Source organism: Ambystoma mexicanum, chromosome 3p (assembly GCF_040938575.1).
Source record: "Ambystoma mexicanum isolate Mex_15411 chromosome 3p, UKY_AmexF1_1, whole genome shotgun sequence".
Taxonomy (NCBI): Eukaryota; Metazoa; Chordata; class Amphibia; order Caudata; family Ambystomatidae; genus Ambystoma; species Ambystoma mexicanum.
In genome coordinates, this window is record NC_090925.1 from 1,080,730,389 (window position 1) to 1,080,744,333 (window position 13,945).

At 44.7% G+C, this 13,945-nt stretch overlaps 1 protein-coding gene across 2 annotated transcripts in view; it reads right to left on the reverse strand.

Moving 5' to 3' along the window:
• Positions 1-13,945, reverse strand: part of TCERG1 (transcription elongation regulator 1) — a 1,289,229-nt gene that overhangs the window by 527,607 nt on the left and 747,677 nt on the right. For both annotated transcript variants that reach the window (XM_069652440.1, XM_069652439.1), the window contains one exon: positions 3,291-3,357. In XM_069652440.1, the coding sequence (XP_069508541.1) occupies positions 3,291-3,357 (67 nt within the window). The remainder of the gene's footprint in view (positions 1-3,290; positions 3,358-13,945) is intronic.

The window sequence follows — 13,945 nt, forward strand, 5'->3', positions numbered from 1 at the left end:
TTGAGCCCCCCAAAATAGTTGAGCTAGGCAAGGTAAGTGAAGCAAAAAGTCTTTGCTTACCTTCAAAAGTCAGGTTAGGACAAAACAATAGTAAAACCTTGGGGTGTTCCAGAGATGTCTATGGAGTGTAAGTAGCAAAAAGAAAATCTTTCCCAACAGCCATTTTCAGCAAATTCCTGTTTACCCCCACTCCTTTCATGAACTTGCATGGAGACTACACAAGCTTTTCATGAAACCAACTTCTTCAAGACATAATCAAACATCACAGTTTGGAAGCCACTGGTAAAATTAAGTAAGGACCGCCACATCACTTTGAGGAGTAATAGAAAAGCCATAGATTTTACCATGTTGGTATACTTTGAGTAACAGTAACACATTGGTAATAGTAAAAAAAAAAAATCCATAAAAAAAGAATAAAACAAGAGCATCTTCTAAACTGGACCCTTTCATGTGATCCTCAGAATAATATCAACATAATAAAATTTTCCTAGAGGAAACGTAGGAACCAAGACTGGGAATGATTTGGTGTGACGAACCCAAGGAGTTTGTCACCTGCTCCAAAGGGGAAGCAATCGTCTCCGGGACAAGGGAGGTCAGTCAGTCCACTACACTTAACCACCTGCTAGGGGACAGAGTAAGTAGGACCGGTCCCCAGAGAGGACTCCCCCTTATAAGACAAGGGAACACCAGAGAGAGAGACTCAAGTCACCATTCCTCCCAGCCAGGGACTAATCTTTATGGGGTATCTAAGAACTAGTGCACGCGAGAAACCTTTAGCAATTGCGACTCAGCTTTTGACTCAAATGTCATCCTCGTCGGCGAAGACAGCAGAACGGTGGAAAAAAATTAGCCTTGTGGAGTCACATCAAGCAAGGAGCCAAGGTGCGAGTATCTGCGCAGCTCGAAGACACTACTGCAGAGCACATTCGAATGAGAGATGCTTATGAGACAGAATGCCAGATGTGGCATCTTATCTGGAGGCCCGCACTACGAGTTTGCAACATGGCTTGGCTGGTGAGAAACCAGAGCCATAAGGTGCGGCACCCCGAGCAAAAACGTGATACCCAACTGGGCCAAGGCAGAGCCCGGAAGTAAAACCGCGAAGCTTGCGCAACGAGCCAAAAGAAGAAGATGCCCACTGCTGCCAAGTCCAGTTGAGAAGTCGCGTAAGGGGCTCTGTAGTGAGAGAGAGACCGTCTACCTACATAGCCCTCCAAGAGAGCGTAATTCATCAAATACAGTGGCTTCCGAGAATGGGAGGCGGGTGGCAAAGCCAGAGAAGGAAGCCCGAGAGTTGATAGAGAAACCGTAAGAAGCCCCAAGAAAGAAGCCACGTTCCCTTAGGCAAAGCCCAAAAGTATGTCTTAGTTTTTTAATATTTTCTGTTGAGCATTAGGAGAGAACGTAGAATAGAGTAGGAGGATTTATGGAAAGAGGGCTTCATTTATATTTAACCATCATTACACACTCATTCTGTCTCCTCTGTCTTTATGTGCACCCTGCTGCCTACGGGCGTGTTACAAATAAATAAAAATAAAATAGTTTGTCTCCTGATTCTGACTTGCCACAGGGGCCACGTTTCATTTCTGTCTGTTTCTATATGTGCAGTATACCAAACTAATGTAAACTGATCTTTAGAAAAAATTACATGTTTGAAATCCATCACAGCCTGATGAGAATTGTGCTCTACATTGCCACAGAAAACCATAGGACACTTTAATGATGATGATCTTGTCTTCACGTCAATCACAAATGTACCAACAAATTGAAAGAGGTTCACTAATTGCAAGTTTTGACCAGGGGGTAGCCAGACAGGGGTCTGGCTACACAGTTGACTTGACAAAGTCGGCAAAAACTAGTGTGCACCAAGAATGAGCAAACACCAAATAGATTAGCAAATACGTGAATTTAGTGGTTCATTTTGTAAAAACGAGGTTGACAAACTAAGATGTGGCTCGAAGCACATGGAAACTTCAGAACCATTTGGTAGACAACACAAGTAATCCAGCAGTTTTAATGTCCAAATCCTGTATTGTGCATAACATTAACCATGTACATCCACAATTAAGTCAGTAAGAGATTCCAATTCACGCAGATTCAGTTCACAATTACATTATCAAATGCCCCCTTATACTTAACAGGACATACATGAGTCTTTATTTAAAAAAAACATAAGAACTTCAGACTTTTCCCAAAAATGACGACTTTGAATTCCACTTTTGTAATTATTAGAGCATGTTTTCTTCTCTTCAGACAAAGTGCAAAATGCAGGCTCCAGTTAACAGAAACCGGCATTTCACTCACCTCTTTTGTTCTTCGGTTTATAGCTCTTTAGTCAAGCAGCAAGCTTAGAAAACAGGCTCCAATCACCTGTAAAAAAGTCAGGATTCCAAGCTTGCAATCTGTACACAATGGGCAAGGAGACACTGATCTGCTCTGTCACTTTGTCATTGGGATCTATTGTGTGCTAGGTAGACGTTACCCACATTAGAGGTCTGTGCATTAAGCTTGGGACCAGTAACATGGAAGGCGGTCACCTACCACAAGATAGTCATCTGGAGCAGCCTCTACTAATGCTTCATTATGGTGCCTAAAAATACAGAATAGTTAGCTTTCTTTTATTATAAGGTACACCACTCTGACAAGAGACACTGCTTAACTACAGAATTTGAAAATCTACTTGTCCATGAGCACTTTGCTAATAAATATTAGCTGTATAAAAAAAACAACTACACAATGTTGATGTGACTTCCTACGTCAGGGGTCTGCAACATATGGCTTTACAGATGTTTTGGACTACAACTACCATGATCCCTCATCGACTAAGATGGCTAGGGCTGATAGGATTAATAGTGCAAAACATCTGGAGAGCCATATATTGCAGACCCCCCCCCTTGTTGATATTAACGGCATGGCAAATACATAACTCAAAGATCTAACTTTAACACCTAAGCAGGGTTACACATCCCCTTATAGCCCGGGTTTATTAACTTTGGTGGGTTTGCCATTCTGCAGTACCCCTCCTTGCACTTAAAATGTTGCATTCTCTGTGACTTCCAAAGGTAGAAAGCCCATTACCCTCTTAAAATACAGGGCAGATTATTGATGAACATGCACACAAAGAGGACAGGGGAAATCTCAGACTAAGCAAAATGTGTCTATGGTAACCAAGGGCATCAGAGATTCTACTTGATATACGTGACATTCAGAATTTAGCAACAATTTAGAAAACCAGCAATTAAACATGATCCCAAAAAAACACATTTGCCTAGAATTTAAAATGCACTTACTTCCGTTTCTTAGCTTTAACAGGTTCATCGTCATTAGTTTCCTCTGCGGATTCATGCTCCTCTTTAACTATTAGAAAAGCTTAATTAAAAGTCTTGCTCATTGTCAACATTTTCAATCTAAACATTTCCAAATAATACTTTTTAATGTACTCATAGTAGATGGGCAACATACTGGAAAATGCCACAATTTCCTCATTCTGAAGGTATACTCCAACAGACCCAGCCATGAAGCCACATCTCAACCCCCAGAATAATTCCATCGACTAAACGTGCTTTTCAGTCGATGGAATTATTCTGGGGGTTGAGACGGTACTGCTGATGTTGTTACACAAACTACCCAAAGGGGAATTTACTAAACCAAAATGTTAATCTACCCCCAATAGCAGTTTTACACCCAGCTCAACATTAATTATAGAGTCACACAATGTGTATAATCCTGGCTTCATGTGGTCGTTCCAGAAATTGTACCTTGCTTTTCAGAGAGTTAAATTGTGGCGCCAACTATGGGCTTGTTTCCCATAAAGCGGTAGTCCCCATAAACCCCAATTGCCCCAAACATCAAAGCGTTCTACACAATTTTTTCCACCATCTGATTAGTTACTTCTATCAAGATAATGGGTGATTTAAAGGAGTCAGGCACTTTCCTTTTTTGGCAGCAGTAACTTTGGGCTTGTGTCCATATACTTTATAATGAACACCTCTGTTTACAGCGGATTTAGTTATCATCCAAGGTCACAAATAGGCTTTCTGGATTCATATATTAAACAATAAAAGCTTACCAAAATCTGATATTTGCTTTTCAGTGGATAACAGAAAACACTCTTGCTATTCATACATTCTGTATTTCATTCTTTGTATTGGCTGCAGTTACTGAGAGAGACCTGGAAAACGGGTACGGATAAAGGAGTGAGTAGGGAAACAAGCTTGGCTCACAAGTTAGGCTTTGCCATACGTTCTGGGTGCTGAAAGGTTTTAAAAGCTATATGAATGTGAACCGAGACATTTCCAGAAACTCTGCTGATTTTTGGGTGGTGTGATTAGTTCAACTACTTTTTCGTTTATTTTTTAATTTTTTTTATCATGGACATGCATAATGCTAGATTAGCGGTCTGAAGTTGAATGCACATTAGAATATTGTTGCAGGCTCTGGTACATAGCATTTCTGAGGCTGTGGGAGTAAGCTCACTTTGCGAGACCCGTTTCGGAGTCTTGGGACTGCATTTTCCATCACTGCAGGCAGTGCACACCATTTTGTCATCACTAAGTGGCGTTGCAGTCTGCGTCAGGGCAAAGCCCGTTTAGGCCTGTTTGGATGAGTTTGGCGTACGGCGTGGAATGCTGCGTCTGGTGGCAGGTTGTCTGCTGTATTCAGGGGTAAGCTAATTTCTTGAATCACCTCTATTAAAGGTTGCTGGTGCAGAAATGGTCCTGGGTCAGTATGATAGACCTATGCACCTGGCATTAAACAATTTTGGGTACATCACACTACATGCTTGGATAAAATTTGGGATCTGGGATTGTAAAACCCTGGATGTATTAATAAGCAAGAGCCTTTACACTCAGCTAGCATATCCATTAAAGCAGCACTGCTGAATGTGAGATCTGCAGTCTACCATGCACATGAAATCTACGATTTCATAGTGATCAATGAATTGGATATGGGATACATTACTCACCGTTATCGTATTTCTAATGCTTGTATCTGCTTAGATTCACATGCTCTGCATAGTCTGACATCTAGTGGTAGTCGCGGAGTGTTACAAGATGTGTTCTCAAAACTTGAAAACAGACGTTGACAGGGTGTGCTACTAATACTATCCCTAGTGTGACGTGTACTGTACTCGTGGTCCTTCACGCGTTGAGGTCCCTCTGTTTCTGACATGAGGTTGCATGAAGTGTAGCGCGAGTACAGATGCGATAAACCAGAAAACATCTATGCGCCTTCTACTTCAGTAGGTGAGGAAGGGTGGGCGCATGACAATCTAAGCAGATACAAGTATCAGCAATCCGATTATGTTGAGTAATGTATCCTTTCTGAGGCTTGTGGATCTGCTTTGATCACATGCTCTGTATAGATTAGCAAGCAATATCTGGAGAAGGAGATGTGATGTGGGAAGGTACAGCAGCAAATAGATGTTTTAGAACCGGTTGTCCCACCTGTGCTTTAGAGTGAGCGTCAATGTAATAATGCTGTTTGAAAGTATAAATGGAGCTCCATGTAGCAGCTTTGCAAATGGAGTCTAGAGGGACGTTTGCAATGAAGGCTAAGGTAGCTCTGGTAGAGTGAGCCCTGGGAGTGAAAGGTAAAACTCGGTAGATATTGAATAGCTGAGCTGTATGCACTAAACTATTGTTAGGCAAGATTTGCTGCCGTACCCTTCGGGTGCACTACAACAACCTTGACCTCCTGGCAATAGGAACCCAACCTTTGGTATAAGTCTGTACTATACAGGGTGGTATTGTGGCTGAGCAGCACGGCTTATCTCAAGAGGGGTCTATGTGAGGAGTAGGGGAGTTACACAGAGATTCACTGTGGCAAGTATCCAAAGAAACTTACACACAAGGTTTCTTGATTAAACAATTAATTTATGTGACAGTCAGTTTGAATGAGCCTTCTTCAGATGGGGAAATGTAATAGTAACACAAATACACTCCAAAATACAAACTCTTAGTTTCTCTAAATCAGAAAGCGCCCATTTGGGATGCCACACAGACACTTCCTACACCTTATGGTGACATATTAATGTCCACAGTGTCCTAGTTATTTATCACTGGTACATTTATATCAATAATGAGATGTGTGTCAAAGTAAAGAGGTTTCAGAACATGAGAGATCACACAAATATTCTGAAGCAGGCAAGTATTTTTGAAACCCATTAAAAACACACAATCAGAGGAGATGAGTTATTCAGGGAGCCAGGCCAGCCAAAGTAAATTGGGCAAAAGTATGGGCGAGCTGAAGCCCTTCTTGCAGGTAAGTAAAAGTCTTGCACAATGTTTTAGAAGCCTTTGTAGAAAAAGTAGAATCAAAGTAGGGCCACAAGCTGGGAGGCTTGTGAGGTGTTGACGATGCAAGCAACTCTACAGGAGCAACCAAGACAGCTCTCAACCGAGAACAGGTGTTAGGGAGAATTCTCATAAATGTGCTTATTCCCTTCACCTTAGAGACCCCGAGCAACTTTGCTGGATTTTGCGGACTTGACTTTTTTACCTGGAAAGAGCGTGAGCCTTTTTTCCCCACTCATGTATTTTGATGTGCGTTTTATTCTTGTGTTCTTGGATTATGGAGTTTTAGACAACTCCATAGGCATCATCTTTTCATGTGTGTTACACAGCACCCCCAATGCTGCAACACAGGGAATCCTTTTCAGGATGTCCCAAGCTTTAAATAGCTTCTCTGGGATAAACTACTGTTTCCCAGAGAATGTAAGGTTAAATTGACTTTACTTGTCTTTTTAAATTCCTAGGCCCAGCACACACTATCTTCCTATAGAGTGCTGGAGGGGTTACCTAGCATCCCCTGCGTCTAGAAACTCATGTAGCAGTCCTATCGAAATGGCTGGTGGCAGTGGTTTTTCAACTAAGTACCATGATTTTTCTCTACCGCGAACACCGGTAGCTAAACATCACGGAAGCCATTATTTTCAAGATGGTGCATTAAGCCCCTTTGTTTAAACAGGTCCCGGTCTTCTTTTTTGCCATTTCTTTTTGGAAAGGTCCTTCTAGAGTTTGTCTCTGCGCGCCAAACCAGGTTTGGTCCCTTTGTTTTTACGCCTTTGGCGGGCTTCAGGACTCAAGACCGCCTCTCGCGCCCGAGTGTCTGGGGTGGGCAGGAAGTGAGGGAGGTGCCCAAAACTTCCTATGCTTAGTCTCCTAGGAGACCCAAATGCACTCTGGCGTGATTGGCTGGCTGACTGTCCGGCAAGGACAGCCACCCTTCTGGGTGAGTGACAGCTAGGTTGGAATGAAAGAGAAAGAACTGTTTAAAAGGAGAGTCTCTTGGACTGGAAAGCAGAGTCGACCATTGGAACAAAAAAAACGAAGATGAGCTGGAAGAGGACGGCTGCTGCAACTCCTGGACTGTTGGTTTGCCCGGTGAAGCTCTACTGCAGGTCCAAATTGCCAAGTTCATCTCGACAGAGAAGCCCCTTCAACGACGGAGTTGGTGGGACCAATCAACTCTTAAGCCACATGGATACCATTCTCGGAGCTAATTAGGATTAACCAGGGGGAAGGACACCAGCTTGTGTGCTTGAAGACAGCTACTTGAACTGAAGATCTTCCATTTGCCAGCTTATTTTCCATTTGCCATCTAATTGTCCCAGTGCAGTGCAAGAGTCCCCTGACGTCCTCCCTCTTGTCCCCACGACTGAGGCTCAGTGAGATCTGCAGGAACTGCCAGGAACCAACGTCTTCAGCTGCATCTTTTCTTCATGTTAAGATACTGTGCCAACCCGATTGAGAGAACTTACCTCTCGCTGTGAAAGGTTGTGAAACTTTCCCAACTTGCAGGCCTAATCAGCTTGTGAACCAACATAGGATTCTTTTTCGTACAAACTACTTCTGAGAACTTTGGCAAAGACTTTACCGTTTACTTCAAGAACGGTCTTTCCTATCCAAGACACTAGCCCATTGACTTTGGCCAAGGCCTATTGAACTGAATCGAGTCCTCTAGTGAACTAAAACTATTTGCACTGCCTGAAGTATTTGTGATCTATTTTATTAACTTGGCTTTGTACTCCAATTTAAAGTGACTGAAATGCCATTTTGCTCCTATTTCAGGCGAGCCTAATTTACTCAGAAACGTATTGGTTTGGTACTGAAGTATATTTGTGTATGATATTAAGTTGCCTCCTTGCAGTGAATATTTTCTAAATTACTGTAATAAATTAATAAGTGTTTTACCAGGAAACCTTGAGTGTAACTGTCTACTTGAACCACTGTGATTGTAAGACCTCTGTGTAACATCCTTTTACTGCTCACATTGCCTCTTGAGGTAAGCCTGGCTGCTCAGCTCGCTACCAAAAACTGTGTAGTACAGACTTATATTCTACCGAAGGTTGGTTTTGCTTACACCTGTAATCCAAATTGTATGTGCTGGTCCCACAGGGTACTGCATGCAATTCTGCCTAACAACAAGTAAGGCTACAAGACAAGAGGCAACTTCTTACACTGTACAGTACCTTTAGTTAGAAGAAATGGTTCCAGCTGGCTTCTGTTCCTGTGCGGCTCTGCAGATCTTTTTGTTCCTGTGCCTCAGTTGTGGGGACAAGAGGGAGGATTTCTGGGGACTCCTGCAACACAACGGGACGGTCAGCGACAGCAAAGGGCAAACTTCAATTCAGTGGCACTTCGGCATTTCCGCTCCTCGCGTCGGACAGCAAATAGCAACACTGCGGTTCTCGGATACCACTTCAGACTTTACTTGCTTCTGGGGTCCAGAACTCTCTTGAAGTGGCTCAGGCTTGGTCAGTCCTGCTTCAGGGAAGTCTGGAAGATCCTGCTGGCGCTCGGGTCTGATTTAAAAGTGATCCACTCGATTTGGTGTTCCCCTCCGTGGCACTTCGGTTCCAGCAGAAGCAGCAGTGGAAGTACAGTCAGCTTCGAGAGGATGTCTAAACGAGTTCACTTTGTATTTGATTGGTACCACCAACTCAAGGGGAGAAGTGGTCCTTGCAGGGCTTCTCTAGTCGAGGTGAATTTGGAGCTTCAACACAGCAGCAGGGCTTAACCGGGTGTTAGGGAGAATTCTAAAAAAATTGCTAACTCCCTTCAACTTAGAGACCCCAGCAACTTTGCTGGATTTTGAGGACTTCATATTTTTTACCTGGAGTGAGTGTGGCCATTTTTTCCCACTCATGTATTTTGATGTGTGTGTTTTACTCCTGTGTTCTTTGATTATGGAGTTTTAGACAACTCCATAGGCATCATCTTTTCATGTGTGTCACACAGCACCCTCAGTGCAGTGGCACAGAGAAGCCTTTCAGGCTTTCCCAAGGTTTAAATACCTTCTCTGGGATAAACTACTGTTTCCCAGAGAAAATAAAGGGAAATTGACTTTACTAGTCTTTTCAAATTCCTAGACCCAGCACACCCTATCTTACAATAGAGTGCTGGAGGGGTTACCTAGCATCCCGTGTCTAGATAACCATGTAGCAGTCAAATGCTACCCTTTCCTATCGAAATGGCTGGTGGCAGTGGTTTTACAACAAACTACCATGATTTTTCCCGACCGCGAACACCGCTAGCGTTAAATCGCGGGAGCCATGTTTTTCAAGATGGCGTCTGAGTCCCCTTTGTTTAAACAGGTCCCGGTCTTCTTTTTTTGCGATTTCTTTGTGGAAAGGTCCTTCTAGAGTTTTGTTCTGCGCACCAAACCAGGTTTGGTCCCTTTGTTTCATCGCCTTTGGCGGGCTTCAAGACTGAAGACCGCCTCTGGCGCCTGAGTATCTGGGTGGACAGGAAGTGAGGGAGGTGCCCGAAACCCCCTTTGCTTAGTCTCCTAGGAGACCTGAATGCACTCTGGTGTGATTGGCTGGCTGACTGTCCATAAAGCACAGCCACCCTCCTGGGTGAGTGGGAGCTAGGCTGGAATGAATGGGAGGAAACTGGATAAAAGGCGAGTCTCTTGGCTTGGAAGGCAGAGTCGACCACTGGAACGAAAGAACCGAAGACGAGCTAGAAGAGGATGGCTGCTGCAACTCCTGGACTGTTGGTTTGCCTGGTGAAGCCCTGCTGCAGGTCCGAATCGCCAAGTTCAGCTCGACAGAGAAGCCCCTTCAAGGACCACCTCATCCCTTTGAGTTGGTCGGACCAATCAACTCGTAAGCCACCTAGATACCTTTCTCAGAGCTAGTTGTATTTTCCTCAGAGTGATGCAGGAAACCGAATAGCCAGGGAGAGGGACACCAGTTTGTGTGCTTGACTACAGCTACCGGAATTAAAGATTTGCCAAGTGCCAGCTTTGACTAGTCCCAGAGCAGTGCAGGAGTCCCCTGACATCCTCCCTCTTGTCCCCACGACTGATGCTCAGGAACAGCGAGATCTGCAGGACTGCCAGGAACAGGAGTCATCAACTGCATCTTTTTCTTCATTTCTTCATCACGCACAGAGCTATACACAACCAAGGTGCAGAATTCCTGAGAGATAAATTACACCTACACCAGCCGACAAGAACGCTCAGATCAAGCAACGACATACGCCTAGAACCGAAACCCTATAACAAAAGAAAACTTGGAGGATACTCGTTTTCTCACCAGGCACCGAAAACATGGAATGACCTACCAAAGAATATACGGAACACAAGAAATCACCTAGAATTCTGGAAACTGCTCAAATCCTGGCTCTTCACTGCGTAATTAGAAGACCAGCCACAACACCACCCACACCACTTATCAACAAAGAATAAAGAGACTGACCTCGGCCCCCACCAAACAACCAAACTATCAGAATGCACCCCACGACAGTCCATAAGACATCGAGAGAGATAGTCACAAGAGGACACCAGAGACTGAACACAGTCAGACCAAGACAAAACCACTTAGTCGACTCATCCACAGCATCACAGCCTCACCCCCCCTCACCCTCAACACCAAAAGCTTCAGGCAGACATATTCACTTAAATGGTAGGGTAAGAGGAGACCCAGACTCCTGCGTTGCACCAAAACCGAATCTGTCAGGTGTGTGCCTCTCTCTCCCCTTGCAGGACTTGCGAGTCTAGCTGTGTTTTAGAACGCCACTGTATTATTCAATTATTTCTCATATCCAGCGAAGTAAGTTACTATACCCAGTTGCTCAGTTGGGCGTGTGCCTCTCCCCGACTATGCAGGTCTCCCAAGTCTAGCTGTTTTCGCATCAAGTAGGACTCCCGAAACCCAGGCATTCAGCCATACCGTGATTAGCAGCAAAACATTTAACCCACTAACCAAAAAACAAAAAAGCTCAAAGCTTTCTACATACTTATCTCACTCAAACTAAGACAACCAACTCTCGCACCGCAATCCGCATGCACTTCCTCACACCGCTACAAAAGAAACCACACCAACAGCACACGAGAACTGACATCGCCCTGATACTCGCACCAAAAGTTCAGCACCCGGTGTATACCGAGTTGAAGCTGCCAACAGAACACCACTCTTCTCACTATCCTACTCCCTCTTCACCCTACTAACCCATCCCACCCTCTCGTTTGCAGATCGGCCAGAGCATCTGGGGACCAACGCCATTGGTGATGGGGCGTGGTACAAATATCTTTAACATTTAACATTGTAAGGTACTGTGAAAACCTGACAGAGAACTTACCTCTCACTGCGAAAGTGCTTTAAACTTGGCAACTAGCAGGCCTAGTCAGCTTGTGACTGTCACGCTCACCTGATTCCCACGGAGGCGCAGGTCTGGCTTCGAGTGCTGATGCTTCTTCTATGGTGAAGCGCAGGACTCTGAAGATGGACTCACTGGCTCGCAGGAATATTCCCCGGTGCGTGAAAAGGAAGTATTACCTACTGACGGAATAAGCCTCCCACTCCCTTCCAGCCCTCCACGATACCCTTCCTCGATTCCCCGTGAAGTCTCACCTTAGGGTCTGGAAGGATGAGTTTTCCATCCTGCTTCTGATGCAGGGGCGCGCTGAAACCCAGTTACTTCACTGGATTGAGGTTTGATGGGAGTTCAAATAAGCTTGACTATTCAGGTAAGGCGCTGTAAGAGTTCTGTAGCAAGTTCAAAAGTTCAAGCCTTATAATAATGTTCTTTGTCTTATTGCAGCAAGCGCTAATCGCTTATGTCTTTTTTTCCCCCTTAGGGGCCGGGGTTCGGAATGCCGGAGATATGGCGCCGACCCGAAGTGAAACGTGCAGTTCCAGTAAATGACAGGTAAGTTCTGGATGAGCGTTCGGGTAATGTCTTTGCATTCGCTCATTCAATGTCTTTGCCTTTTTTCCCCATAGGGGCCGGGGTCCGGAATGCCAGGAAGCGGCAGGACCCGAAATGAAATGGGAATGACCCAACAGTTAAGTCTTAGAAGGAAACTGAGCTTTTCCTATTCCCTTCCTTCTCTCACCTTGTGTTCTTGTCTTTTTCTCTCTAGGCTCTGGGAAGTGGCTGCGGATCCGGATGATCGCTGCTGAAGATGGAGGTGCCCAGGAAAGGTGAGTGAAATACAGCGCTGCAGCGATCGAAGCGAAATGCTTTTAAAATGATGTCTTCCCTTTCAGGATCGTCGGTGTGAAGTCTCTGTGATGCAGCTTTAGCAGGTAAGGTCTTCTTTCTCTCCAATTCTCTCTTAGCAGGTGACCCAGGATGCTGACAGGCGTGGGTGAAGTCCAGATGCAGGAGCTGACACGGTGAGCGTCCAGCTGCGAGGAGCAGAACAACGCGAAGCGTGAGTTGCTGATCGGGCGTGGTTTAAATAGCTTTGGAAGAAGTTCCAGGTATGTATCCTTCCCCGACCACACCCAGGGGAAAGTAGGTCCACAGGTAAAGTAGTTCCATTCAGGCCTCAAGAGGGCCTGGATGTAGCAGCATGGTCTGCATCAGGTAAGTGCACCTTAAAACACTTGAACACATGTCTAGCTTTATGAGCCTGGCGCCTAAGGCGCCAGGACAGGGGTCCAACATGAGCCTGGCGCCTAAGGCGCCAGGACTGTGTCCAAAGGGCCCCAGCTTGGGCCCGCTGGCACTTCCCTGGGGGAAATGATGCCTGCCTCTGGGGTTGCTGGGTTGGACCTGGCTCCTTGGAGGAAGGCAACATGACAGTGACCCAACATATGATTCTTTCTTTTACGAACTACTTCTGAAAACTTTGGCAACTACTTTTCTATTTAACTATCAGAACTGCTTTATCCTATACAAGACTTTAGCCCATTGACTTTGGCCTAACCTATTGCATTGAATCAGCTCCTTTGGTGAACTCAAACTATTTGCACCGTCTAAAGAGTATCTTCTTTTCGTTAACCTATGTCTTTTTGCTCCTACTTCAACGTACCCAATGACATTTTGCTCCTCCTTCAAAGTAGTTTAAATGCCTCAGACCCGTACCGTGTAAAGTACTGAAGTATATTTTTGTGGGATAGATTGCCTCCTTCTAGTGAATGTTTTATAACTGACAGTTGAATACATTAATAAGTGTTTAACCAAGAAACCAAGAGTGTACGTTTATTTGAATACTTGTGATTGTAGACCTCTGTGTAACATCCTTACAGCTGACATTGCCTCTTGAGATAAACCTGGCTGCTCAGCTCCGCTACCAAAAACTGTGTAGTACAGACCTATACCAAAGGTTGGTTTTGCTTACACCTACCTTAGATTGGGTAGCTGACTACAACTGCTCTGCCAATATTATTTATATCTCCCCTCAAGCATGGACGGACCACTCCCCTCCTGTCTTTCGCACTCACTACAACCAGACCTCTGCCCCCAGTTATTCCTACTGCCCCTCCTAGCTTAACCAGGAATAAAAGGAATATTACGGTGGATAAATTTATTCCCGCTATTCTACCCACCCTTAACTCACTTGCGGACAGCTCAGATCCCGGAACACTTGTTGACGAGTACAACAAAATCATGCTAACATCTCTTGTCATCATTGCCCCGATTAAACTTGGACCAAGCAAGTCAAAAACCCATTTGAACAAATGGTTCACCCCGCAGCTAAAAAA